The sequence below is a fragment of the Coregonus clupeaformis genome, chromosome 3 (genome assembly GCF_020615455.1).
Source record: "Coregonus clupeaformis isolate EN_2021a chromosome 3, ASM2061545v1, whole genome shotgun sequence".
Classification (NCBI taxonomy): Eukaryota; Metazoa; Chordata; class Actinopteri; order Salmoniformes; family Salmonidae; genus Coregonus; species Coregonus clupeaformis.
The window spans coordinates 22,129,787-22,157,292 of record NC_059194.1 but is presented as its reverse complement, the minus strand read 5'-3'; the positions used below and the strand labels follow the sequence as shown (position 1 = coordinate 22,157,292).

Below are 27,506 nucleotides of genomic sequence, written 5' to 3'. Positions count from 1 at the left end.
AGCATTTCAAGGTCCTGGAGTGGCCTAGCCAGTCTCCAGATCTCAACCCCATAGAAAATCTTTGGAGGGAGTTGAAAGTCTGTGTTGCCCAGCGACAGCCCCAAAACATCACTGCTCTAGAGGAGATCTGCATGGAGGAATGGGCCAAAATACCAGCAACAGTGTGTGAAAACCTTGTGAAGACTTACAGAAAACGTTTGACCTGTGTCATTGCCAACAAAGGGTATATAACAAAGTATTGAGAAACTTTTGTTATTGACCAAATACTTATTTTCCACCATAATTTGCAAATAAATTCATTAAAAATCCTACAATGTGATTTTCTGGATTTTTTTTCCCTCATTTTGTCTGTCATAGTTGACGTGTACCTATGATGAAAATGACAGGCCTCTCTCATCTTTTTAAGTGGGAGAACATGCACAATTGGTGGCTGACTAAATACTGTAAGTGAAAACAAGCATAGAAAACAGGATTGGCATTAATTACACATTTAAAAAACATACGTTTACTATTATATTATAATTATTTCGGTGACAACCTGGTTGATTAACAATATTGGGTTGTTAACACGTTTGTTTTTTTATATAAATAAATGTGGGACACAAAAAAATGGCAGTGTAGAACACCATTGCCCATCATGCATTGCTCTAATAACTTTCAAAAGATTGTTCCGAAGTTTGCCCTCCCAAAATGTATTTTCCTACGAATTAAGTTGCACAAAAATATGTGTATTTTCACATGAATTAAGCCACACAAAAACTCACGAAATCACCTGAAATATTTTTTGTACACCTTTGCATGAATTGACTGTGAGATTATGTTGGATATATACACTAACTAACCCTCTACTGCACACATTTTGGTTTTTCATTATTTTAATTTTTTATGTTTTGAGGACGTGTTCATCCCAAACCAGCTGAAGAAAACTCCCCACTGCATAAAAGCACAAGGCTGTTAGAAGCGGTTAGCGGGTTGGGTTGGCTGATTGAGGGAGACAAGGTGCAGCAGTCTGAGTATCTCCTCTCGTGGGATGCTGTATTTCTGCCCCATTATTGTGAGTCTGCAACGGGATCAGGTTGTTGAGAATATGCGCATTTATATCAACCGACTGTGCCGCTGGTTATGTTGGAGAGCAACAATCTGCTGAATAGCAGCCATATGCTCTATTACGTCTGTCTGTTTCTCCCCTCCGGCGCTCTGATTTGCCTGTCTACTGAGCCACCGGTCTGAGCGCACCACCTCGGCAACAACGGAATGGAAACCCAACACACCCTAATCACCTCCAGCGCACCTGCAGCTCATCATCTAATCACCACCCCTATTTAGCCCTGGACTGTTCTGGAAGATGTTGTGTGTGATTGTTTAGCTTCGTGTCGTTTACTCTAGCTTTGTTATTTCTCTTTGTCATTGTTAAATAAACCTTGACCTTGCTAATTCCTGCGTCTGAGTCCTGCCTCTTCAAATACTCAGTAGTCGTCACAGAATCGCACACCTAACGAAAATGGATGCAGCATGAGTTTCCCAGTGCCTCGACCAACACCAGCAGCAGCTTACCCAGTTGAACGCCTCCATGCAGGAAGTTCTCCAAACTCTGCATAATCTGCCCAGCGCTCCGGTTCCACTTCAGGGACCGGCGAGTGCCCCGAATCCACCTGTTCCCGTGCTATAACCCACTTCTGCGGGAACCCTCGCCCTACCGGAGTGCTATGACGGTAAAACTACTAAATGTAGCGGCTTCCTGCTACAGGTTTCACTTTATTTGGCGTGTCAGCCTGGGGCATATCCATCTGACCAAGCCAGGATAGCGCTGGTGATTTCGCTACTTAAAGGAAAGGTGCTGGATTGGAGAGGAGGCAGTGGCACTACCCTACCCCACCTTCCTCGCTCGGTTCAGGGCGGTGTTTGATCACCCCATCTGAGCTATGGATAGGTTAGCCACAGATCTCCTGGCGGCTAACCTATCCCGTCGTCGCTCCGTGAGTATTACGTCAGCGCCTATCACAAAACCATTGCTTTTAGTTCCCATAACGGTGTCTGGTTACTCCTTCTCTTCCATTTCTACTGCTATGATAGATTCCAGATCTGCGGGGAACCTTATAGATAGGGAGCTGGTCTCTGAATGGGGGTTGCCCACCGTGCCACTGCCATCTCCGCTACACGTCTCCTCACTGGACAATAAACCCCTTGGATCAGGCACCATTACGCACGTCACTCTCCCCATCACCATCACCATTCCCACACTACCGGAGCACCACGAGGAGCTGTCATTCCACATCATCACGTCACCGGATCGTCTTGGGATTGCCCTGGCTCAGACTACACAACCCCACCATCAATTGGAGCACCAAGAGGATCACAGCCTGGTCTACCTCATGCCGGAAGACCTGCCTGCCGGTGGTTTGTTGTTCCACATCAGTGGAGAGTCCGGAGTCTGCCCTCCAGCCCAACATTCCACGTGAGTATGCAGATCTCTCCGATGTCTTCTCTTCATTAAAGGCTACGTGTCTCCCTCCTCACAGGCCCTGGGACTGCGCCATTGACCTGCTGGAGGGACAACACCCCCGAAGAGTCGCATTTACCCCCTTTCCATGGCGGAGACATGGAAGCCAGCTTCTTCTTCGTGGCCAAAAAAGACGGAGGACTGAGATCATGCAATGACTACAGGGGGCTGAACGCAGTCACCACCAAGTACCGGTACCCCCTCCCTCTGGTTCCGTCGGCCATCGAGCAGCTACGAGGGGCCCGGTACTTTACCAAGTTGGACCTGAGGAGTGCCTACAACCTGATCCGAATCTGGGAAGGAGACGAGTGGAAGACGGCATTCAGCACTACCTCAGGCCACTATGAATACTGCATCAAGCCCTACGGCCTCGCCAACGCACCTTCTTTGTTCCAGTCCTTCGTCAATGACGTGTTCCGGGACATGCTGAGTAGACAGGTGGTGGTGTACATCGACGATATCCTGATCTACTTGGCTACGTTCGAGGAGCACGTCAGGGACATCTGAGCTGTCCTACTCCGCCTCTGGGAACACAGCCTGTTGGTGAAGGGGGAGAAATACGAATTCCACCAACAGGCCATCTCCTTCCTGGGATATCGGATCAGTCCTCACGGGGTGTTCATGGAAGGAGTGAAGACGGACGCCGTCAGGTCATGGCCAGTTCCCACCACCATCAAGGGCCTACAGAGCTTCCTGGGCTTCGCTAATTTCTAATTTCTACCGTGTTTCATCAGGTCCTTCAGCTCCAAAACTGCCCCGCTCACCTCTCTCCTTAAGGGTGGGCCTCAGAAGCTGGCCTGGAACCCGAGGCTGACGCTGCCTTCAAGAGACTGAAGGAGAGGTTCACCTCAGCGCCTATCCTAAAACACCCAGATCCATCTCATCCTTTCATCCTGGAGGTGGACTCATCGGAGGAGGGCGTGGGTTCGGTCCTCTCCCAGCGGCACGGTAAGCCAGAGAAAATGTATCCCTGTGCCTTTTTCCTCTAAAAAGCTTACCCCCGCAGAGAGGAACTATGGAGTTGGAGACAGGGAGCTGTTGGTGGTGGTCCTCACTCTGGAGGAATGGAGACACTGGCTGGAGGGTGCAGTCCATCCATTCCGGATTCATACTGACCACCGGAATTTGGAGCATATACGGGCAGCGAAACGGATAAACTCTTGTCAAGCCAGGTGGGCCCAATTTCTCACTCGCTTCCAATTAATTCTGTCCTACCGCCCAGGATCCCAGAATGTGAAGGCCGACGCACTCTCCAGGATGCACCATACCAGAGAAAGGAAGGACCTATCCTGCCCTCGTCTCTCATCGTTGCACCTGTCGTTTGGGATGTGGACGAAGACATCCGCCTGGCGGCTCAGGAGGACCTAGCACCTGCCAACGCCCCTCCGGGGTGCGTGTATGTACCCACCAGTGTCCGTGACCGCCTGCTGATCTGGGCGCACACTACCCTTACGGCAAGGCACTCTGGTATTACGCGCACCCTGCATTCTCTAGCCCAAAAATACTGGTGGCCAACCTTGGCATCTGATGTCTCCCGCTATATCAACTCCTGTTCCGTATGTGCCCAAACAAAGACACTTCGGAACACCCCGGCAGGCAAACTAGTTCCTCTCCCAGTGCCTCAGCGACCTTGGTCACACCTGTCCATAGACTTTGTCACCGATCTTCCACGTTCTGACGGCTTCACCACAGTCATGGTGGTCGTAGATCGGTTCTCCAAATCATGCCGTTTTTTGCCACTAAGTGGTCTTCCTTCTGCTCTCCAGGTCGCTGAGATCCTGTTCCAACACGTCTTCCGGCATTATGGACTTCCGGAGGACATAGTCTCGGACCGTGGCCCCCAATTCACCTCCCGAGTGTGGAAGGCTTTCCTGGAGAAGATCGGGGCCACGGCCAGCCTCACTTCCGGATATAGACCTCAGTAGAATGGGCAGGTGGAGTGCATCAACCAGGAGCTGGGGAGGGTTCTTCGTTGCCACTGTCAGGACCGGCAGGGTGAGTGGGCAAGGTTTCCTGCCTGAGCAGAATATGCCCAGAACTCCCTCGTTCACTCCTCCATGGGGCTCACTCCCTTCCAGTGCGTCATGGGGTACCAGCCAGCCCTGGCCCCTTGGACACCCAGCCAGACCAATGCGCCCGCTGTCGACGAGTGGTTCCACAGGGCCGGACAGGTCTGTGACGCTGCCCATGTCCATCTCCAGAGGGCCATTAGTCGGCAGACGGACCAAGCCGACTTCCACCGCAGTGAGGCCCCTGTATTCCAGCCTGGGGATCGTGTCTGGCTGTCCACAAAAAACCTCCCCCTCCGCCTGCCCTGCAAGAAACTGAGCCCCCGGTTTGTGGGGCCTTTTAAGGTCCTTCGGCGGATAAATGATGTATCATACCGGCTGCTCCTTCCCCCTCACTACCATGTCTCACCCACTTTTCATGTGTCTCTCCTCAGGCCGGTGGTTCCTGCTCCTCTGGCGGATGCTGTCCTCCGGGGTACGCCCCTGGACATTGACGGGAGTCCGGCGTATGCGGCGAGGGACCTGCTGGACTCCAGGTTCCGTGGGGAAGGCTCCATTACCTGGTGGACTGGGAGGGGTATGGTCCTGAGGAGAGGAGCTGGGTTCCGGCTGGGGACGTTCTGGACCCCAACCTAATTCGTGACTTCCACCGTCGCCACCCTGACCGGCCCGCTCCTCGTCCTCGGGGTCGTCCTCCTGGCCGGCGACGTCCAGCGGCTGGAGCCGCGCATCCGGGGGGGGATACTGTCACGTCTCCTCCCGTTGCTCCCCTCCGGCGCTCTGATTCGCCGGTCTACTGAGCCACCAGTCTGACCGCACCACCTCGGCAACACCGGAATGGAAACCCAACGCACCCTAATCACCTCCAGCGCACCTGCACCTCATTGTTTAGCTTCTTTGATATTTCTCTTTGTCATTGTTAAGTAAACCTTGACCTTGTTAATTCCTGCGTCTGCGTCCTGCCTCTTCGTATACTCAGTAGTCGTCACACGTCTGACAATGGCTTGTCGTTTAGTGTTCCAGGTGTTTCCAATTTGTACCGGATAAGTTTCAGCTTGGGACAAAACTAATCTGGACAAAATGTTACTAATACATATTTCAAATATGATATTAGATCCTATACATTACCCAAATGAAACATTTATAATTGTATGATCATGCCCATTTACACAAAACTCTTATACATTGTTTTAGAATGAAATATTGTAAGGCAGAGAATAAGCCTAAAGGTGCACTTTGGCTGTTCTATGAGTGGTCTGGTCACCCGTAGATGTGCAAGGGTTTCAAGAGCAGCTTAAGGCTAAGTTCATCGTTAGAACCTATGATGAACCAAGATGATTTTGGGAAACCGGGCTCTGGTCTTTACACACAGTTGTGCATCGGACATTTTCAAAGGACGTGTCATATGCTATAGGATAGGTCCATGGACAGAGCTCATTTTTTAAATATTATAACTTATTATTGATGTAGCTTATAGCCAGATCCTGACATAGGCAAAACTAAAAACTGTTCTCCGTGGATCATGAAACAAATTTCACCGGACCGCGGCTGACTTCCCATGTAATAATAATAATAATAATAATATGCCATTTAGCAGACGCTTTTATCCAAAGCGACTTACAGTCATGCGTGCATACATTTTTTTTGTGTATGGGTGGTCCCGGGGATCGAACCCACTACCTTGGCGTTACAAGCGCCGTGCTCTACCAGCTGAGCTACAGAGGACATGTGGTCACGTTGTCGAAGCTCATAGGCACTGAAGCTTGTGGTGGTATGTTATAGAGCCTATCAACAATTATGTAGGCTACAGGTTAGTTGTTAAGGTTGTAAAAGTTGTGTAAGTGACTGTCTCACTGACCCAGGCCAATTTGGACTCTGGACTGGTCACATGACCCACTACATTGACTGTCAATCATCAATCAATCAATCAATTTTATTTTATATAGCCCTTCTTACATCAGCTAATATCTCGAATCATTGGAATGAGAAATTTGACTTATTTATAAATAACGTTTATCTGTTTATTCGATTATATATGCAGATCAAAAACATAAAGACCCATTTATCATGTTTTGTGTTGTCAGGAAGCCACGACTATTAATTGGCCAACACTTACAGTGCATGGGTCGAACCAGAACCGATAATTAAAAACACATTTGAATAATCAAATAATTATTCAATTTCTCGTTATTTAATATTTCCTTTTACAATAAAGACCAAAAAACTAAACCGTTCGTTTTGTTTGAGTTCAGAATCAAATAAAATAATTGAGGAATGACCCTTTACTCGTTTTTTATCTAGTCATCTAATAGGAAATATTAATTGGCCAAAAGGTACATGGACCCATGTTCGTGCAGATAATTCCACAGCCAACACCTCCTGTCCCTTCAAAATAAAAGTTCACCCTTCTAACACCCATTATATTAATAGCCATTAATTTATCCATCAACACCATTATCCCAGAAACCCTAGACCCACTCCAATTTGCATACCGCCCCAACAGATCCACAGATGATGCAATCTCTATTGCACTCCACACTGCCCTTTCCCACCTGGACAAGAGGAACACCTACGTGAGAATGCTATTCATTGACTACAGCTCAGCATTCAACACCATAGTGCCCTCAAAGCTCATCACTAAGCTAAGGATCCTGGGACTAAACACCTCCCTCTGCAACTGGATCCTGGACTTCCTGACGGGCCGCCACCAGGTGGTAAGGGTAGGTAACAACACATCTGCCACACTGATCCTCAACACGGGGGCCCCTCAGGGGTGCGTACTCAGTCCCCTCCTGTACTCCCTGTTCACCCATGACTGCATGGCCAGGCGCGACTCCAACACCATCACAACAGTGGTAGGCCTGATCACCAACAACGATGATACAGCCTATAGGGAGGAGGTCAGAGACCTGGCCGTGTGGTGCCAGGATAACAACCTCTCCCTCAACGTGACCAAGACAAAGGAGATGATTGTGGACTACAGGGAAAAAAAGAGGACTGAGCACGCCCCCATTCTCATCGACGGGGCTCTAGTGGAACAGGTTGAGAGCTTCAAGTTCCTTGGTGTCCACATCACCAACGAACTATCATGGTCCAAACACACCAAGACAGTCGTGAAGAGGGCACGACAAAGCCTATTCCCCCTCAGGAGTCTGAAAAGATTTGGCATGGGTCCTCAGATCCTCAAAAAATTATACAGCTGCACCATCGAGAGCATCCTGACTGGTTTCATCACCGCCTGGTATGGCAACTGTTCGGCCTCCGACCGCAAGGCACTACAGAGGGTAGTGCGTACGGCCCAGTACATCACTGGGGCCAAGCTTCCTGCCATCCAGGACCTCTATACCATGCGATGTCAGAGGAAGGCCCTCAAAATTGTCAAAGACTCCAGCCACCCTAGTCATAGACTGTTCTCTCTGCTACCGCACGGCAAGCGGTACCGGAGTGCCAAGTCTAGGTCCAAAAGAGTTCCCAACAGCTTCTACCCCCAAGCCATAAGACTTCTGAACAGCTAATCATGGCTACCCAGACTATTTGCACTGTTGGTTAAGGGCTGTAAGTAAGCATTTCACTGTAATGTCTGCACCTGTTGTATTCGGCGCATGTGGCCAATACATTTTGATTTGATTATAAACTAAGATTGAAAATGATAAGCTAGCCACAATGACGTTAGTGTTTATTGACTTATTAATGAACCTCTGTTACTGTAAATGGTTAGCTAACTGATATTTCATAGCTATCGAGTTAACCATTGGTAATCTTATTCAATGATTGCATACAGCCAATAAAAAAGTATATATTGCTAGACTAGAGATATGGCCCTAGCTATAGTTAGTCAACGGTTGCACATCTAATTATCTGGAACGAAGCAAGTGTGTGAATAGTAGACATGTAAATATCCTTTCACTGTTTACAGCAGGTCTCCAACTGTTCACAACCATACTCTGAGGAAGAACCAGAACTGCCTGGTTAGGGTGATCAGCCTGATAGGGTGTGTCCAGCATTGGAATGAAACAACCAACCAATGCCTCAAGTGATGTGCTGAAGGTCCACCACAAACCCACAGGGTTGTGGGGTCCTGTCCAGAAACAACCCCTAGCCCATACATCCTGGGCACTAGTGGAGATCTGAGAGGATTGGACATCTGTAAGCAATATGGCAAAAAATATACCAAGTCTGTTAGAGGGTGGAGCTATCACCATGTCACCACCTATCAATGCCTCTCAGATCTCCACAAGTGTCTAGACAGTATGGGCTAGGGGTTGTGTCTGGACAGGGCCTGGGTATCACAGACACACACACACACACACACACCATATTAAATTATCATGCACCTGTCATTGGTTGTGTGAATATAAAGAAGGGGACTGAGCATACTAGACTATATCATTTCTGAAAAGGTGTCATTTCAGAATGAGGGGTGTTGTAGCTCTACTGGTGTTGCTATTCTGTCTGTCAAGTAGCCTGACGACTCACACTAAATTATTCCACTGCTCTGTCGTTCACTGCATACTTTAGTCTGAGACTGCCATCATTGAAGTCGTTTGGGGTGACGAGGGGCATTGTACAAAACAAAGTCTACAGCGATTTGTATCAAAGTTTCAAAGCCGATTGCCAATACTTAGCCTTCAAGGCAAGCAACACTGAACCATGCATGACAGCACCAGCTGTTCCTGATGACTGTGTGATCATGCTCTCCACAGCCGATGTGAGTAAGTAACATTCACAAAGCCGCAGGGCCAGATGGATTACCAGGCCCTGTACTTAGGGCATGCGCTTACCAGCTGGCAAGTGTCTTCCCTGACATCTCACCCTCACCCTCTCCCTGACCCAGTCATTTACTTACATGTTTCAAGTAGACCACTATAGTCCCTGTGCCCAAGAACGACAAGGTAACCTGTCTAAATGACTATCGCCCGTAGCACTCACATCTTTAGCCATGAAATGCCTTGAAAGGCTGGTCATGGTTCACATCAACACCATCATCCCAGACACCCTGGACCCATTCCAATTTGCATACTGCCCCAACAGATCCACAGATGATGCAATCTCTATTGCACGCCACACTGCCCTTTCCCACCTGGACAAGAGGAACACCTATGTGAGAATGCTTTTCATTGACCACAGCTCAGAGTTCAACACCATAGTGTCCTCCAAGCTCATTACTAGGCTAATGACCCTGGGACTGAACACCTCCCTCTGCAACTGGATCCTGGACTTCCTGATGGGCTGCCCCCAGGTGGTGATATAGGCAACAACACATCCACCACATTGACCCTCAACACAGGGGCCCCTCAGGGGTGCGTGCTTAGTCCACTCCTGTACTCCCTGTTCACCCACAACTGCATGGTCGCGCACGACTCCAACACCATCATTAAGTTTGCCGACGACATGACAGTGGTAGGCCTGATCACTGACGACGATGAGACAGCCTATAGGGAGGAGGGCAGAGACCTAGTAGTGTGTTAACAGGATAACATCCTCTCCCTCACCGTCAGCAAAACAAAGCAGCTGATCGTAGACTACAGGAAACGGAGGGCCGAGCACGCTCCCATTAACATTGACAGGGCTGTAGTGGAGCGGGGTCGAGATCTTCAAGTTCCTTGTTATCTACATCACTAAGACTCTATCATGGTCCACACATGCCAAAAGTCGTGAAGAGGGCACAACAATGCCTCTTCCCCCCCAGGAGGCTGAAAATATTTGGCATGGGCCCTCGTATCCTCAAAAAGTTCTACAGCTGCACCATTGAGAGCATCTTGACTGGCTGCAACACCAATTGGTATGGCAACTGCTTGGCATCCGACCACAAGACGCTACAGAGGGTACTGCGTACGGCCCAGTACGTCACTGGGGCCGAGCTGCCTGACATCCAGGATCTCTATACCAGGCGGTGTCAGAGGAAGGCCCTAAAAATGGTCAAAGACTCCAGCCACCCAAGTCATAGACTGTTCTCTCTGCTACCGCACAGCAAGCGGTAATGATGCACGAAGTCTGGAACCAACAGGACCCTGAACAGCTTCTACCCCCTAGCCATAAGACTGCTAAACAGTTAAATAGCCACCCAGACTATCTGCATTGACCCTTTGTGCACTAACTTTGACTCATAACATACAGTACCAGTCAAAAGTTTGGACACACCTACTCATTCAAGGTTTTTTTTTTATTATTACTATTTTCTACATTGTAGAATAATAGTGAAGACATCAAAACTATGAAATAACACATATGGAATCATGTAGTAACCAGAAAAGTGTTAAACAAATCAAAATATATTTTTTATTTTCGATTCTTCAAAGTAGCCACCCTTTGCCTTGATGACAGCTTTACACACTCTTGGCATTTTCTCAACCAGCTTCATAAGGAATGCTTTTCCAACAGTCTTGAAGGAGTTCCCACGTATGCTGAGCACTTGTTGGCTGCTTTTCCTGCACTCTGCGGTCCAACTCACCCCAAACCATCTCAACTGGGTTGAGGTCGAGGGATTGTGGAGGCCAGGTCATCTGATGCAGCCCTTCATCACTCTCTTTCTTGGTCAAATAGCCCTTACACAGCCTGGAGGTGTGTTTTGGGTCATTGTCCTGTTGTAAAACAAATGATAGTCCCACTAAGCGCAAACCAGATGGATGGCGTATCGCTGCAGAATGCTGTGGTAGCCATGCTGGTTAAGTGTGCCTTGAATTCTAAATAACTCACTGACAATGTCACCAGCAAAGCACGCACACACCATAACACCTCCTCCTCCATGCTTCACGGTGGGAACTACACATGCGGAGATCATCCGTTCACCTACTCTGCGTCTCACAAAGACACAGCAGTTGGAACCAAAAATCTCAAATTTGGACCACTAGAGATCCTGGTTCGAATCCAGGCTCTGTCGTAGCCGGCCGCGATCGGAAGACCCATGGGGCGGCGCGCAATTGGCCCAGCGTCGTCCAGGGTAAGGGAGGGAATGGCCGGCAGGGATGTAGCTCAGTTGATAGAGCATGGCGTTTGCAACACCAGGGTTGTGGGTTCGTTTCCCACAGGGGGTAGGAAAAAAAATAATGTATGCATTCACTAACTGTAAGTCGCTCTGGATAAGAGCGTCTGCTAAATTACTAAAATGTAAATGTAAATGTAATTCGACCATGAAGGCCTGATTCACGCAGTCTCCTCTGAACAGTTGATGTTGAGATGTGTCTGTTACTTGAACTCTGTGAAGCATTTATTTGGGCTGCAATTTCTGAGGCTGGTAACTCTAATGAACTTGTCCTCTGCAGCAGAGGTAACTCTGGGTCTTCCTTTCCTGTGGCGGTCCTAATAAGAGCCAGTTTCATCATAGCGCTTGATGGTTTTTGTGACTGCACTTGAAGAAACTTTCAAAGTTCTTGAAATTTTCCAGATTGACTGACCTTCATGTCTTAAAGTAATGATAGACTGTCGTTTCTCTTTGTTTATTTGAGCTGTTCTTGCCATAATACGGACTTGGTCTTTTACCAAATAGGGCTATCTTCTGTATACCACCCCTACATTGTCACAACACAACTGATTGGCTCAAACACATTACGAAGGAAATACATTCCACAAATTAACTTTTAACAAGGCACACCTGTTAATTGAAATGCATTCCAGGTGACTACTTCATGAAGCTGGTTGAGAGAATGCCAAGCGTGTGCAAAGCTGTCATCAAGTCAAAGTGTGGCTACTTTGAAGAATCTCAAATATAAAATGTATTTTGATTTGTTTAACATTTTTTTGGTTACTACATGATTCCATATGTGTTATTTAATAGTTTTGCTGTCTTCACTATTATTCTACAATGTAGGAAATAGTAAAAATAAAGAAAAACCCTGAAATGAGTACATGTGTCCAAACTTTTAACTGGTACTGTAAGCTGCTGCTATTGTTTATCATCTGTCACTTTATTCCTAGCTACATGTACATATCTACCTCAATTACCTCGTACCCCTGCACATCGACTTGGTACTGGTACCCCATGTGTATAGCCAGGTTATCGTTACTCATTGTGTATTTATTATTACGCGTTTTACTTTTCTATTATTTCTCTATTTTAATTGTCTGCATTGTTGAAAAAGGACCCTAAGTAAGCCTGTTGTTTAGGAAGCATGTGATAAATAAAATATGATCTGATTTTAAATCTCAGACTTCCGACTTCATTGTGTTCAAGACAACTGCGAACTCGGTAAAAAAAAAACGAGCTGAGACTGAAAAATCTGTCATACAACTTGGAATTCCAAGTTGGAAACGCAGGCATGTTTCTAGAGCTCCGACTTTCTGACGTTAAGTTAAGTGACGTCATGATTTTACCTCGTTTTTTCAGCACCGAGGTCAGAAGTCACACTTCAAAAGCTTAACACACACACACACTGAAATATTACCACATTTGAAAAACATCTTGAAAATGCGAACATATTGCTGTCTTTACACCATAATGTCACAATCAAAATGTCAAAACTACAGTAAATAAAATATTTATCTACTCGTTCTACTAGTAACAACATGCCATGGAATGTTCACTGGATCCCGAAAACGGGAAGTCAGCAACAACATTAGTTCCAAAGACCTACAGGTTGATCCAGTCGCGATAGACGCCAATGCCAATCGAGAGATAGACCTTCTTGGAATAGGGCGGCGGCGCGCGCCAAACCCTTTTGAAGGCATTACACAATGTATTGCTTTCAGTTCATGCTTGCTTGAGTTTGCTTATTTTAGACTAAAATATATAAGCATTTTGACAGTCCAGGAACAGAGGTGTGTTTAATAGTAACGTTACTAGCCTACATACCTGAGGCGTGCACGTCGGCGCTGTTTATTGGCAGTGGCAAAAAACGTCTTCTCCTTCTTCTTCAGTGGGGTTTATCGGCAAAAAACGTCTCTCTCCAGTTGTCTAAATATTGGTGCTTTGAAGACAACTGGGAACTCGGGTAAAAACGAGGTCATGACGTCAGTGATTTTCAGGTCATAAAGACGGAGCTCTGGAAAGATGCCCGATGCCAAGTTCACATTCTAGTCGGAACTAGGAAATTAGGAAATGTACGACTTGCGGAACGCGGCGTATAACTTCAACCAATTAGCATGTCGGACATTACCGAGTTTCCTTGTTCCGAACTGTACGTGAACGCGGCCCGACTTGGAATTCCGAGTTAGTTGACAGTTCAAAACTATTTTCCCAAGTCGGAGATCGTTTTTTTTCATGAGACCCAGTCTTGAACACAGTCGGAGATTTCCGAGTTCCCAGTTGATTTTTGGTTAATTAACATAGGATACTGAAGGCGTTCGCGGTCAGCGGTTTGGCGTCTCAAATAGTGGTGGTACAGTCAATTCCAAGTGTGGTTCACTTTTCCTATGCATGTTACAAGGTGAAAACATATTCACAGCTTAACATCGGTTGCTGCCATGAAAAACAATACAATTTGCGCGCATGTAGGAGAGTCAGGAGATAACATATCGAACACACATATTCATCCATTTCACATATGAGTCAGTGCAATGAATGCAAAATGATTTGCTTCTCACAAAGTAAAACTATAATAATCTATATTTCTCTCACTGCCTGCTCCACTTTAGCTTATTCTCGGAGTCAGTCGTGAAAGTAATGCAATTTTCCCACGTACAGGAAGAGGGAGACATTGTAATAAAGATCTACTAATTTCAGCATTTTACGTCAGGGTTGAAAGGTGAATAATTTGATAGCGCAGCGTTTGTAAATATTATTGAAGCTACGCAACGGTAGGTTACTTATGTGTCATATCATGTAGCATTTATTGAGGATACAATTATAAATGTTCTATTGAATAACATAACTTGTCTCTCCACGCACAGCTACCTTACCATATCGGCTGGCTTGCTAGTACAGACGCTAACCAATACGCCTAGTCGGCATCTGTGTTTACTGTTAGGTAACTAGCTAAATAGGGTGTGATGCGGAACTTGAGGTTGATGAAGAGCCATCGTTGCTCGGAGCTGCAGGGCCCGGGCACGCCGCAATGTTTCTCTGTTCGGACAGACACAGGTACTGTGCTCATCGCTTCAGAATACTCCGTTACCGAGTTGGACCCAAGAGCTGGCCAGGTACTTTACACATAGCAGTGTTCTTCAATCATGGTCCTGGAGACCCACCGGCTACAGGTTTTTGTTCCAGCCCATCACTAACACACTGGGGCTGGAGCACCGACCGCAGCCACGGGGAGGACGGGCAGGACAACGCTAACGTGGCAGTGATCGATGGAGGTGAGTCAGACAGAGGCCTTCTTCCAATATCTTTGAAATGCATCCTAACCATCGGCATTCATGGAGGTGATCACTGATTTATAAGTGAGTGGATAGGTTAAAATATGGTTGCCCGTCCCACTGCTTTCACTAATCTTACTGTATCAGATCAGTGATTTCCTCATAGAAAATAAGGAAGGGCCAATGAATTGGAGCAGGGGAGAGACTGTTGAAATGAAGTATTTCAAAGTATAGTATTTGGGTGACTGTTTCTGTTTGTAGACAAGTTCCTAGTGTCGACGTTTCGTCAGTGTTGCGGTGACCCCTGCCCATGTGTGCCTATGAGCTCCAGCTGCCCACCCCCGTTAACCTGGTGACCTTCCACCGCCAGCCCCAGAGGACCAATGAGCTGGCAGCACTCACCGCCGATGGACACTTCCTAGTCTACGGTCAAGGTGGGCCACCTAAAGCTTTGAGCATCTGCCCTCTCCTCTCTAACTGATCAGCCATGACTCTTCTCTCTCACTTCACCCCTACTCTCTTGATGCATACACTGAGTATACCAAACATTAGGAACACCTTCCTAATATTGAGTTGCACCCCACCCCCCTTTTGCCCTCAGAACAGCCTAAATTCATCAGGGCATGGACTCTACAAGGTGTCAAAAGCATTCTACAGGGATGCTGGCCCATGTTGACTAACATTTTTCCCACAGTTGTGTCAAGTTGGCTGGATGTCCTTTGGGTGGTGGACCTTTCTTGATACACACGGGAAACTGTTGAGTGTGAAAAACCCAGCAGCATTGCAATTTTTGACACAAACGGTACGCCTGGCACCTACTACCATACCCAGTTCAAAGGCACTTAAATATTTTGTCTTGCCCATTCACCCTCTGAATGGCACACATACACAATCCATGTCTCAAGGCATAAAAATCCTTCTTTAACCTGTCTTCTCCCCTTCATCTACACTGATTGAAGTGGATTTAACAAGTGACATCAATAAGTGATCATAGCTTTCACCTGGTCAGTCTGTTATGGAAAGAGCAAGTGTTCTTAATGTTTTTTGTACACTCAGTGTATATGTCTACGATCTCTTTCCTCTTCCTCTCCATCTCTTTTCCCACTCACACTGTGGTGTTGATTAATTGTTAAGACAGGTACTGGGTACATAAATCCTGGCTGCTTTTGTGTCTAATTCTGTAGTATGTTCAGGTACTGGGGACCAGAGTGAGCCTGCAGCCAGACTGGGAGGATTCCGGTCGATCACACATGCCCCTCAGTTAAAGACAACCTACAGGTACAATCAGGACAGTCATTCCAAAGCATTTTAGTTTATGACCCTCACGCTAAAGTTGTATTGCGCCCTAACATTGTGGCTGTGTTGCGTGCAGGGTTTTGGTGGATCAGGAGGAGCCCCTGGCTCTGTGTCTCCTGCTGTGGCTAGGATGTGTTCCTGGGGGTGGGGGCCTGTGCAGAGGGGCCGTCCCAGTCCACACTGCTCATCCTGAGACCCTCGGAGGCCCAGAGCCCCCAGCCAACCTTGGAGATCAAGTAAGAATTAACAATAAATTACAACAACGCTGCTTTTTACGTGCTGTCAGAACGTTCCCCTAATTGTTTGTATCCCCAGGTCATGTGTGGAGGTGGAAGGTCACGTTATCAGCATGTGTCACAAGCTCCAAGACGGGCACGGTGGCCCTGCAGCTGGAGGACGGCCAGATCAGGAAGTTCCTCTGGGGTCAGTGACAACTACTTCCTGGGTTATGAGAATATTGCTTGTAGACTTGCTTGTGGAATTGAGCCAGCTATCATGAGATGTCTTCTATGTCTCCAGCCTGAGCAGCCTTGTGTATGTCCCCAGACTCCCTGAAGCCTAGTGTGGTGGAGTGGCAGGACTCGACAGGCTGCAGCATTAACTTCCCAGATCCCTGTGTGCAGACGGCCCTCTGTACTATAGAAGAGGTAAGGGTACAGTCCAACTGAATACTGCTGTCACCGAAAATGACTTAGTATCATTTGGTGATTTGATAATATTGATTATTGTGCCAAAAGTACCTATCTCCTGGTCTCAAATCTAGGGGATTTTTTGTAATGTCAACAGGAGCATCTGCTTGGGCTTACGGACCGATCTCACCTGTTTGTTGGCGACACAGAGGTATGTCTGTTGTTCTCTCTTGGTGATTCAGCACAAAGGCAGAGTTACTATTATGATTGATGCAAACACACTTCTTACTTAGATTAATTTAGCTGCTTGCCTCGTGCATTTAATGCAAAGCCAGGTCATATTCATTCAAAACATTTAACTTTATTGACCAACCTGTTTGTGTCACTGCCTCCCTCTGTTCTTCATCCACAGGTGGCCTCCAACGTCTCCTCCTTCGTGGTCTACGATGACTTCCTGCTGCTCACCACACACTCGCACACATGCCGCTGCCTCCGACTCAGCACACTCACCGTCAAAGGGCTGCAGGTGGCCTTGGCTGCAGACAGAGGTCAGAATCAGAATCACCAGAATCGTCACTGTGGTCCCCCAGGACACCAGGCTCATCCTACAGGTCTGAACTGTTCCGCCTGTCATTAAAGAGATTACAATCCCAGATTACCCATATTGTTTAGCTCTACATCCCTGGTCGTGTTGATGGTGAGCATGGTCTGATGTGTGTCTGCAGATGCCTTGCGGTAACCTGGAGACCATCCACCATCGAGCGCTTGTATTGACTCAGCTCAGAAAGTGTCTGGACAGCCAGAAGGCCTTTGAGTGCATGAGGAAGCTGCGGATCAACCTCAACCTGATTTACGACCACAACCCCAAGGTTGGTAAGCGCCCCCAGCCAGGTCACTTCTCCTTCACCTAACCTGTCTGTGACCTTCTGGTGTGGAATGGCACATACAACAAGACGTATGAAGTACAAATAATTTACTTCAGTAGCTAGTTTTCCATCCAATTGGTGACAGATTTTCATGCGAATATTCAAAAATCTGCATAAAGAAAATGTCCACCAAACAGACTTGTTGCGAATACAAATCTGTGTGTGACAACGTAGTGCACATAAATTGTACTTTTTCGCTTTAGTTTTCATGTACCGAATAAAAATCTTAAATTCTATGTGTTGCCGTCGCATTTTCAACTCTACCGATTGTTTTGTCACTTACTGTTGTTAAATATCAAATGTGCCTACTCTGGTCTTGGCATGTGCGCTCTAGCCAACAGCTGGCAGATACAATGTGGGTAGGCTAGTCTACATGATGAGATTATTATGGATATTTTGATTTGTCAAATGGCAGTCAAGCATCGATCATCATGTCACCAGAATAAGACCCTCAATATTTATTATATATATATTATTATATTATTATATATTTATTGGAAATGAGCATCAAGCTCATCACCTTGCACTTTCACCACCCGGTGAAGTTCATCATAATTTATTTAATCTGTAGCCTAATAAATTGCATGCTTTCCGGAGTCGTAGTGGGAGGACCACACACCATATCATCATGTGACTCCAAGTTTACTTCGATATGATGGTTATTATATCAATATTTGCGTATAAAGGCGTTTCCACCGCCATTTCCCGCATAATTAATTTTACATTTACATTTTTTACATTTTCGTCATTTAGCAGACGCTCTTATCCAGAGCGACTTACACATTGGTGCATTCACCTTATAGCCAGTGGGACAACCACTTTACAATTGTTATTATTTTAAAATTTTTGGGGGGTGGGGTAAGGGGGGGGTAGAAGGATTACTTTATCCTATCCCAGGTATTCCTTAAAGAGGTGGGGTTTCAAGTGTCTCCGGAAGGTGGTGAGTGACTCCGCTGTCCTGGCGTCGTGAGGGAGCTTGTTTCACCATTGGGGTGCCAGAGCAGCGAACAGTTTTGACTGGGCTGAGCGGGAACTGTGCTTCCGCAGAGGTAGGGGAGCCAGCAGGCCAGAGATGGATGAACGCAATGCCCTCGTTTGTGTGTAGGGACTGATCAGAGCCTGAAGGTACGGAGGTGCCGTTCCCCTCACAGCTCCGTAGGCAAGCACCATGGTTTTGTAGCAGATGCGAGCTTCAACTGGAAGCCAGTGGAGTGTGCGGAGGAGCGGGGTGACGTGAGAGAACTCACCAGACGGGCTGCGGCGTTCTGGATGAGTTGTAGGGGTTTAATGGCACAGGCAGGGATCCCAGCCAACAGCGAGTTGCAGTAATCCAGACGGGAGATGACAAGTGCCTGGATTAGGACCTGTGCCACTTCCTGTGTAAGGCAGGGTCGTACTCTGCAAATGTTGTAGAGCATGAATTTACAGGATCGGGTCACCGCCTTGATGTTAGCGGAGAACGACAGGGTGTTGTCCAGGGTCACGCCAAGGCTCTTTGCACTCTGGGAGGAGGACACAACGGAGTTGTCAACCGTGATGGCGAGATGGAACGGGCAGTCCTTCCCCGGGAGGAAGAGCAGCTCCGTCTTGCCGAGGTTCAGCTTGAGGTGGTGATCCGTCATCCACACTGATATGTCTGCCAGACATGCAGAGATGCGATTCGCCACCTGGTTATCAGAAGGGGGAAAGGAGAAGATTAATTGTGTGTCGTCTGCGTAGCAATGATAGGAGAGGCCATGTGAGGATATGACAGAGCCAAGTGACTTGGTGTATTGCGAGAATAGGAGAGGGCCTAGAACTGAGCCCTGGGGGACACCAGTGGTGAGAGCACGTGGTGCGGAGACAGATTCTCGCCACGCCACCTGGTAGGAGCGACCTGTCAGGTAGGACGCAATCCAAGAGTGAGCCGCGCCGGAGATGCCCAACTCGGAGAGAGGAGAGGAGGATCTGATGGTTCACAGTATCAAAGGCAGCAGATAGGTCTAGAAGGACGAGAGCAGAGGAGAGAGAGTTAGCTTTAGCAGTGCGGAGAGCCTCCGTGACACAGAGAAGAGCAGTCTCTGCAGACACCAAAAGTGTGACCAGTCTTGACAGACACCAAAAGATCCCACTGTGTCGAACAAACAAATGATCTGTCGGCATTTATACAATTGTAATGAAACTTCCTGTATCCATCACAGCTGTCAGGATTTGTTGTTGTTGTACGGTATGACTTTACTCTCATAAAAACTGTGGATGGAAACGTGGTTACTGACTGTTGTTCCTTTCTGGTAGGTGTTTTTAGAGAGCGTGGAGACCTTCCTTAGACAGCTAGACTCTATCAACCACATCAACCTGTTCCTCACAGAGCTCAAGTAAGAGCCTATTTTATTTTACAACAATTACAAAAAATGCCCATTTGTAATGTATTTTAGGAAATTGTAATTAGTCAGTCAACAGTATTTTTATTTTATTTTACAGAGAGGAAGATACCACTACGACAATGTACCCATACCCATTGAACACTACAGGCCAGTCAGCCCCTGGGGCTTGTGGGAAGAAGGTTGACATTGTTTGTGATGCGCTACACTGCACCATGGAATCTATGGACCAACACAAGTGAGTGCGCTCTTGATACAGGTTAACTTTTTTGTCAATGAAAACTAATACAATTTGATTTGTATTGCTCTATTTACAGAACATTTGAACTATTATTGTACTCAAATCATGTTTCTTTTACACTTCATTGTGAGTGTAATATTGTTATTATCACCCACAGGTACTGCCTGTCTATTTTGAAGTCACATGTGAAGAAGACTGTTCCTGAGCTGGAGGTTGCCCTGCAGAAAGTCCACGAGCTTCAAGGTAATACAGACACAAGCAGATCAGCAAGAGCAATAAGAAATTGTTAAAATCTGAAAATCCATGTATCTACTGTTTGTGTGTATTTGTAGTGAACCCACCCAGTGCAGCCAACGCGGTGAGTGCGGAGGAGGCTCTGAAGTACCTGTTGTTCCTGGTCAATGTCAACGAGCTGTATGAACACACTCTGGGCACCTACGACGTTGACTTGGTCCTCATGGTGGCTGAGAAGTCCCAATAGGTCAGTGACAGAAGAATAGTACTGCAGGTAAACCGTACCTAATAGTTACTATGATGAAGCCATTGCTGCAGAAACTTTGATGAACGTTCACTGCAAATGGAGAAAAGGCCGCTACTTAAATGTATTTTCATGTGTATTAAAGAAGATGAATTGTCTGTTTCCCTCCCAAACATTCAAGGACCCCAAAGAGTACCTTCCCTTGCTGAACATGCTGAAGACTCTGGAGCCCAACTACCAGCGCTACACCATCGACAAACACCTGAAGAGAAACAGGAAGGCCCTGCACCACCTCAGCAAGTGTGGTGAGTGTCCTGCAATAGGCATTTCATTAAACCGACAATTACTTAATTGAAAGGAATGACCTAGACTGGATGTGGTGTTTTGTACCAGGTGAGGAGCACTTCAACGAGGCCCTAAATCTGGTGAAGGACCAGAGGCTGTATAGTGAAGCCTTGGGGCGCTATCCAACAGACAGCCCTCAGTACAAGGTAATGCGTTCTCACACATTACTAAATAAGTAGCCACACCGTGTGCTACTGTTATGTCTCTGACCTCTAACCTCCAACACTGACCTCTGTCTAGGCCCTGAGCTGTGCCTACGCTGAGTACATGGTGGAGCAGCAGCAGGCGGAGCAGGCAGGGTTGTTGCTGTGGCGCTGCGGCGAGGCAGTCCGTGCCCTCCAGGCCTTCGTGGGCAGTGCCAGCTGGAGGAACGCTCTCTGTGTGGCAGAGCAGATCCCCCTTCCACCCGACCAGCTGGCACTGCTGGCTAGGGACCTGACGGGTACAGTTGAAGTCGGAGGTTTACATACACCTTTGCCAAATACATTTAAACTCAGTTTTTCACAATTCCTGACATTTAATCCTAGTAGAAATTCCCTGTCTTAGGTCAGTTAGGATCACCACTTTATTTTAAGAATGTGAAATGTCAGAATAATAGTAGAGTGATTTATTTCAGCTTTTATTTATTTCATCACATTCCCAGTGGGTCAGAAGTTTACATACACTCAATTAGTATTTGGTAGCATTGCCTTTAAATTGTTTAACTTGGGTCAAACGTTTCGGGTAGCCTTCCACAAGCTTCCTACAATAAATTGGGTGTATTTTGGCCCATTCCTCCTGACAGAGCTGGTGTAACTGAGTCAGGTTTGTAGGCCTCCTTGCTCGCACACGCTTTTTCAGTTCTGGCCACACATTTTCTATAGGATTGAGGTCAGGGCTTTGTGATGGCCACTCCAATACCTTGACTGTTGTCCTTAAGCCATTTTGCCACAACTTTGGAAGTATGCTTGGGGTCATTGTCCATTTGGAAGACCCATTTGCGACCAAGCTTTAACTTCCTGACTGATGTCTTGAGATGTTGCTTCAATATATCCACATAATTTTCCTTCCTCATGATGCCATCTATTTTGTGAAGTGCACCAGTCCCTCCTGCAGCAAAGCACCCCCACAGCATGGTCCTGCTACCCCCGTGCTTCACGGTTGGGATGGTGTTCTTCGGCTTGCAAGCCTTCCCCTTTTTCCTCCAAACATAACGATGGTCATTATGGCCAAACAGTTCTATTTTTGTTTCATCAGACCAGAGGACATTTCTCCAAAAAGTATGATCTTTGTCCCCATGTGCAGTTGCAAACCGTAGTCTGGATTTTCTATGGCGGTTTTGGAGCAGTGGCTTCTTCCTTGCTGAGTGGCCTTTCAGGTTATGTCGATATAGGACTCGTTTTACTCTGGATATAGATACTTTTGTACCTGTTTCCTACATCATCTTCACAAGGTCCTTTGCTGTTGGTATGGGATTGATTTGCACTTTTAGCACCAAAGTACGTTCATCTCTAGGAGACAGAACGTGTCTCTTTCCTGAGCGGTATGACGGCTGCGTGGTCCCATGGTGTTTATAGATGCGTACTACTGTTTGTACAGATGAACATGGTACCTTCAGGCGTTTGGAATTTGCTCCCAAGGATGAACCAGGCTTGTGGAGGTCTACAATTTTCTTTCTGAGGTCTTGGCTGATTTATTTTGATTTTCCCATGATGTCAAGTAAAGAGGCACTGAGTTTGAAGGTAGGCCTTGAAATACATCCACAGGTACACCTCCAATTGACTCAAATTATGTCAATTAGCCTATCAGAAGCTTCTAAAGCCATGACATCATTTTCTGGAATTTTTCAAGCTGTTTAAAGGCATAGTCAACTTAGTGTATGTAAACTTCTGACCCACTGGAATTGTGATACAGTGAATTATAACTGAAAAAATCTGTCTATAAACAATTGTTGGAAAAATTACTTGTCATGCACAAAGTAGATGTCCTAACCGACTTGCCAAAACTCTAGTTTGTTAACAAGACATTTGTGGTGTGGTTGAAAAATGAGTTTTAATGACTCCAACCTAAGTGTATGTAAACTTGCGACTTCAACTGTACTATCCTACCCGCGTCCTGGCACTCAGCGCCACCACATTAAGTCTTAAAGTTGCGTGTTCGATTCGAAATTTGTTGCTCATTTAGTTTAATATTTCCCCCTATCGTTTCAGAGAAGCTGATCGCGCTCAGAAGATATACGGAGGCGGCCATATTGTTGGAGCAGTATGCCAAGGACTGTGAGGAGGCCATCTCGGCTCTGGTCACAGGTGCAGTCTGGGAAGAAGCACTTCGACTGGTGAGTTAACAAGATGGCCTCCATTGTGCAACACGCTCTACAAAGTCCTCCCAAGACAAAATGACATTGTCTTTTTTCTGTTCTAGGTGTATTTGTACAACAGACAAGACATCATTGAAACAAACCTCAAACCAGCTCTCTTGGAAGGTAAAACCCCAATTTTTCATTGGTGAATTTAAATGCTCTTGATAGTGCTAATGATGTTTCAGTGTGCAATATATTTGTTTTATGTAATCTTTATGGCACCAAATGTATATACATTGGTTTGATGAACACTGTTTTCTTTAGCATGTAGTTCTCAGACGACCTACCTGGAAGCTCAGATGGCGATGTTGATTCGTCACAAAACCCGTCTGGCCGTGGTATGGGAGGTTAAGGAAAAGGACAGGCTGGAGTTACTGGGTAAACCAGCATTACTTACAGAAGAATACCGTTTTTGTAATAGCTTAAGGGGCTTTGAGAACTGGCTTGTCCATGTTATACTGACCTGCCTCCCTCTCTCTGTTTCTCCCTTTCTCTCCCTTGTTCTGACTCTCCCTCTCTCATTCCAGATGAGGATGTCCCAGACTGTCCGGAGGCAGAGCTCTATTCAGAGGCCAGTAGTGTGATGACCGGCAGCCATGCCGGCTCCAAGTACTCACATAGTAACTCCTCGTGAGTCAGCCCTTTACACATCTGTATGAATTACATGAAATACCTAGTGGATGTGGGTTTGGGACTTGGTAGTAAGATTTCAGTAGTCTCAGTATGAGATAGGAACTAACCTCTGTCTCTTAGGAGGTCATCTAAGAACAGCCGGAAGGCTGAGCGCAAGAAGCCGAGTCTGAAGGAAGGAATCCCCCTAGAGGACATGGACCTACTGCACGCCCTGGCAGATATCATCCACTCTGGACAAGATAAGAGGTGGGAGACGCACATTCTTACCGATCCTTTCTTTCTCTCTATCTCTTATCCCTTTGGCCTATTCTCACTCATACTGATGTGAATAGAATTACAGTTATCTGGTGAGAATAGTTTTTAATCGTCTCATTCATGTTTGGTATAGTGGTTCTTCTAAGGTAGAGTCATGTGGGCAGGTCCTGTGTGATTGACAGTTTTATGCTCTGCCCCTGCAGGGGAGGTGCACAGCCTACTGAAGGCCATGATGCTGTTCCAATTTGACGGACAGGCGGGGAGGCTGCAACAGGCCTATGGGGAGGCTCTCCAGATGATGGATGCGGCCCTTCCTGAGGTGTGGCAGGAGGGTCTTCAGCAGAGTCAGGCTCCGGTGAGACACAAACACACACACACACACACACACACTCAGACTTGTTCTTAGGAGTTAATTTAACCTGTGTTTTTAATTTTGTTCTCCAGATCTCAGGTCCTAACTCCACAGCCAACAGCATCATGGCTTCATTTCAACAGCCAAGACCCTCAGCAACCCAAGGTAGGTTTTAGTAGTATTAGCCTATTTATTACTATTGAAAATACACCATTTACTCATTTGTTTAGTAATATTAGGTGCTAAAATAAAATGTTCTTATTACCTTTTTAGTTTATTAATATAGTATACACGCTTCCTCTGATTCAGAGACTCCCCCACCCCCAAAGATGAGAAATGGTGTTAAGTGGAAGCTGAGTATTTTGAAGTAGCTTTTTGTCATCACTGTTTTCTTGTTTGTTCTTTTAACTGGAAAGCTATCAAATCACATAACCTATTAATAAAGATGTATACTGGATTTTCTTGTAACTTTTGTATGACTAAAGCATGATCAACAGAGCTTCTCACAATATAATGTTGGTAATGGATATATAGTTATTAATACTGTCAGAGATATGGAAAAGGCAGACAGTCAGTCCATAGTTCAATTTAGTTAATTTACTGTTTTATTTGCCAACCATAAAGGCACATAAGTAGCTTTCAGAAACATTTTCGATAAATGGCAAACGGCCCTTTCTCCTCATAGTCTTTCCTCCGAATCCAAAGTGATTGGAAAGAGGACAGGGAGGCAAGGATGGAACCTCCAAGCCACACTGTGTTTTGACGCTCCTGGGATGCCACAATGGTAGTCCCACCGTGTGGTGCTATCTGGTTGAGCTCGCTCTGCAGCCGTTCAGGAAGACCACTGAACATTGTGGAGCCACCACATATTAGGATGTTCTGTAGCATGTCACTCTTCAGTCTGATGTCACATTTATTGATACAGTTCATGACCATAATAGGAAGTCCTGGCTCACGGGATCCAATCAGATTTGGCTGGAATAGCACCTCTGGACAAAGAAAACGCTCATTTCCCAATGAGATAGAATTCCCATCTGGAAGCTTGTATTGCACCATGTCACTTTCTCTTAGTTCTATGTCTATATCAGGGGCTACATAGCAACATTTTGACTTGATGTCATCCATTAGGCCTAATTTGTCAAAAGAAAATATTTTTCCAGACTCCTGCAGTAACTTCTGTAAGTAAAGGTCAAGGCTTCGTCCTGCGTATTCTGCACGACAGGTGTAACTTGGCATGTAGTGGCCGTCGTCAATGGGGACTGCGTAAGAGCATCCATGCCCGCATTCCAAAACCAGTCCACTGGTTCTACCATAGGAATACATGGATAAAACGGACTGGTTTTCAATAAACATTGCTGGAGTGCTGAAGCTCTCGAACATGATTTCGGCGAGTTTTTCTCTGTTGGTGGTCGGACTAAGAGGAGGGTCACATAAAAGCACTGCGTGCTCCTCGCTTGGGATACCCAGCGTTTTGAACGCGTATTCCCACAGTCTCTCCATGGCATCCCATTCTGTTACTATGCCATTATGCACCGGGCTGACGTGGGATATGTCTCGCTTTTCTAGGATTTCCCTCCCCACATAGCCGTGTTTATAATCCAAGGGGCCTTGTCGCACAAAACCCACAACACTGGGAATTACGCAAGAGGGCGCATCAGCCCCAGCAAACCCGGCTTTCAGGTATCCTGTCCCGACATCGATGACTACAGCCTTGGTGCACTTCACGATACCCTTTATAGCCTTTGGACTCGACGACTCTTCATCAAGCTCCGTTGAAGGTTTAGATGATTTGGATGACTTTTTCGATTTAGGGTTACCTGGAGAGGTGTTTTTTGATTTGGAAGACTTTTTCTTTTTCCCTTCTTCATTCACCCTGATCAACTTTGCGACTTTTGCAGGACCCTCACTTGGAAGAATGGGATCGATGAAAGTGTCCTTATCCATCTTTTTACTTCATGCTGTTGGCCTAACTGTAACATGCGAAAACCGAAAGCTCTGTGTCCCGACCACTGACAGTTTTGAAGCGCCAGGGTGAGGCGCATTCAATCAGTGTGTTACCTTTGTGACGTTATTGATCGCAGTAATAATCAATAACGTAATTTGGAATGCATATGTACCGAACAGTCGAGACTAATTCAACGACAAGAGTAGCTGCAGCTCGCTGGTCTGGGTACCAGTCTTTTTAGCTGATATTCCACTCCTTGTCACTCCTGTCATTTGCCAGAGACTTTCGCAATCTAAACGTTCAATATGTAACTAGATTTACGCCGCAGTTGCTGTTTGGTAGTTGGAAACAACATTAATATTTTCAATGACAATGTTATGGAGCAACATGGCCCTAGTCAAAAAAAATCCTATAGGATTAGCGATTTTTTCCCAATAGAATTTTGTGTCACCTGTATCAGAATCCTATTGGAATTATATTTTTTGATTGGGAATCTAAAGTAATCCTATTGGACCCTATAGGATTCTATAGGATTTTGTATCACCTTAATCAGAATCCTATTGGACTACTTTTTTTCCTATTGGAAATCAAAAGTAATCAGTTTGGATCCTATAGGTTTTGTAGGATTTTGTCACCCCAATCAGATTCAAATTATAATTTTCTTAATTGAACCAATTACATTAGTTAGCCATTACTTCCAGTACAGTACAACAACATTAATTACAACATGTTCGTTGACCGGAAACAACAGTTCTATATTAATTTCTGTTTTATTCACACGTAAGAAAGCCTGTCCCTTTAAGAGTGACGATGACTTCAAATCGAGCACAGCCTGGTGAAAAGTCCACAATGAAACTGACATTAAATGTGGATAATGGTACGTCGGTTGGCCATCAAGTATTCATTTCTATGACATTGTAGGCTAACTGTAGCCTACCATTTCATACAATAAATATGTTGAAATGA

The 27,506-nt window shown here is 46.1% G+C and overlaps 2 protein-coding genes and 1 pseudogene across 3 annotated transcripts in view; 1 reads left to right on the top strand and 2 right to left on the bottom strand.

The window, feature by feature from the left end:
* The window catches only part of LOC121541888 (TBC1 domain family member 2A), a 32,683-nt gene extending 19,245 nt beyond the window's left edge, over positions 1 to 13,438 (bottom strand). The window contains exon 1 of one of the 2 annotated variants that reach the window (XM_041851266.2): positions 13,298 to 13,438. The gene's annotated coding sequence lies outside the window, so the exon portion shown is untranslated. The remainder of the gene's footprint in view (positions 1 to 13,297) is intronic. The other variant, XM_041851261.2, reaches the window with a different exon arrangement.
* Positions 13,439 to 13,591: 153 nt separating this feature from the next.
* Positions 13,592 to 25,052, top strand: LOC121538220 (annotated as a pseudogene).
* A 125-nt stretch (positions 25,053 to 25,177) lies between these two features.
* Positions 25,178 to 27,459, bottom strand: LOC121546364 (actin-1). The gene has a single exon (XM_041857579.1). It carries the CDS (start codon positions 26,537 to 26,539, stop codon positions 25,235 to 25,237), a length of 1,305 nt encoding a protein of 434 aa, XP_041713513.1. The 5' UTR covers positions 26,540 to 27,459; the 3' UTR covers positions 25,178 to 25,234.
* Positions 27,460 to 27,506: the final 47 nt, after the last annotated feature.

Bases quoted from the DNA above. Each gene is read 5' to 3' on its own strand.
- LOC121546364 (XM_041857579.1), bottom strand. From the start codon at position 26,539: ATGGATAAGGACACTTTCATCGATCCCATTCTTCCAAGTGAGGGTCCT.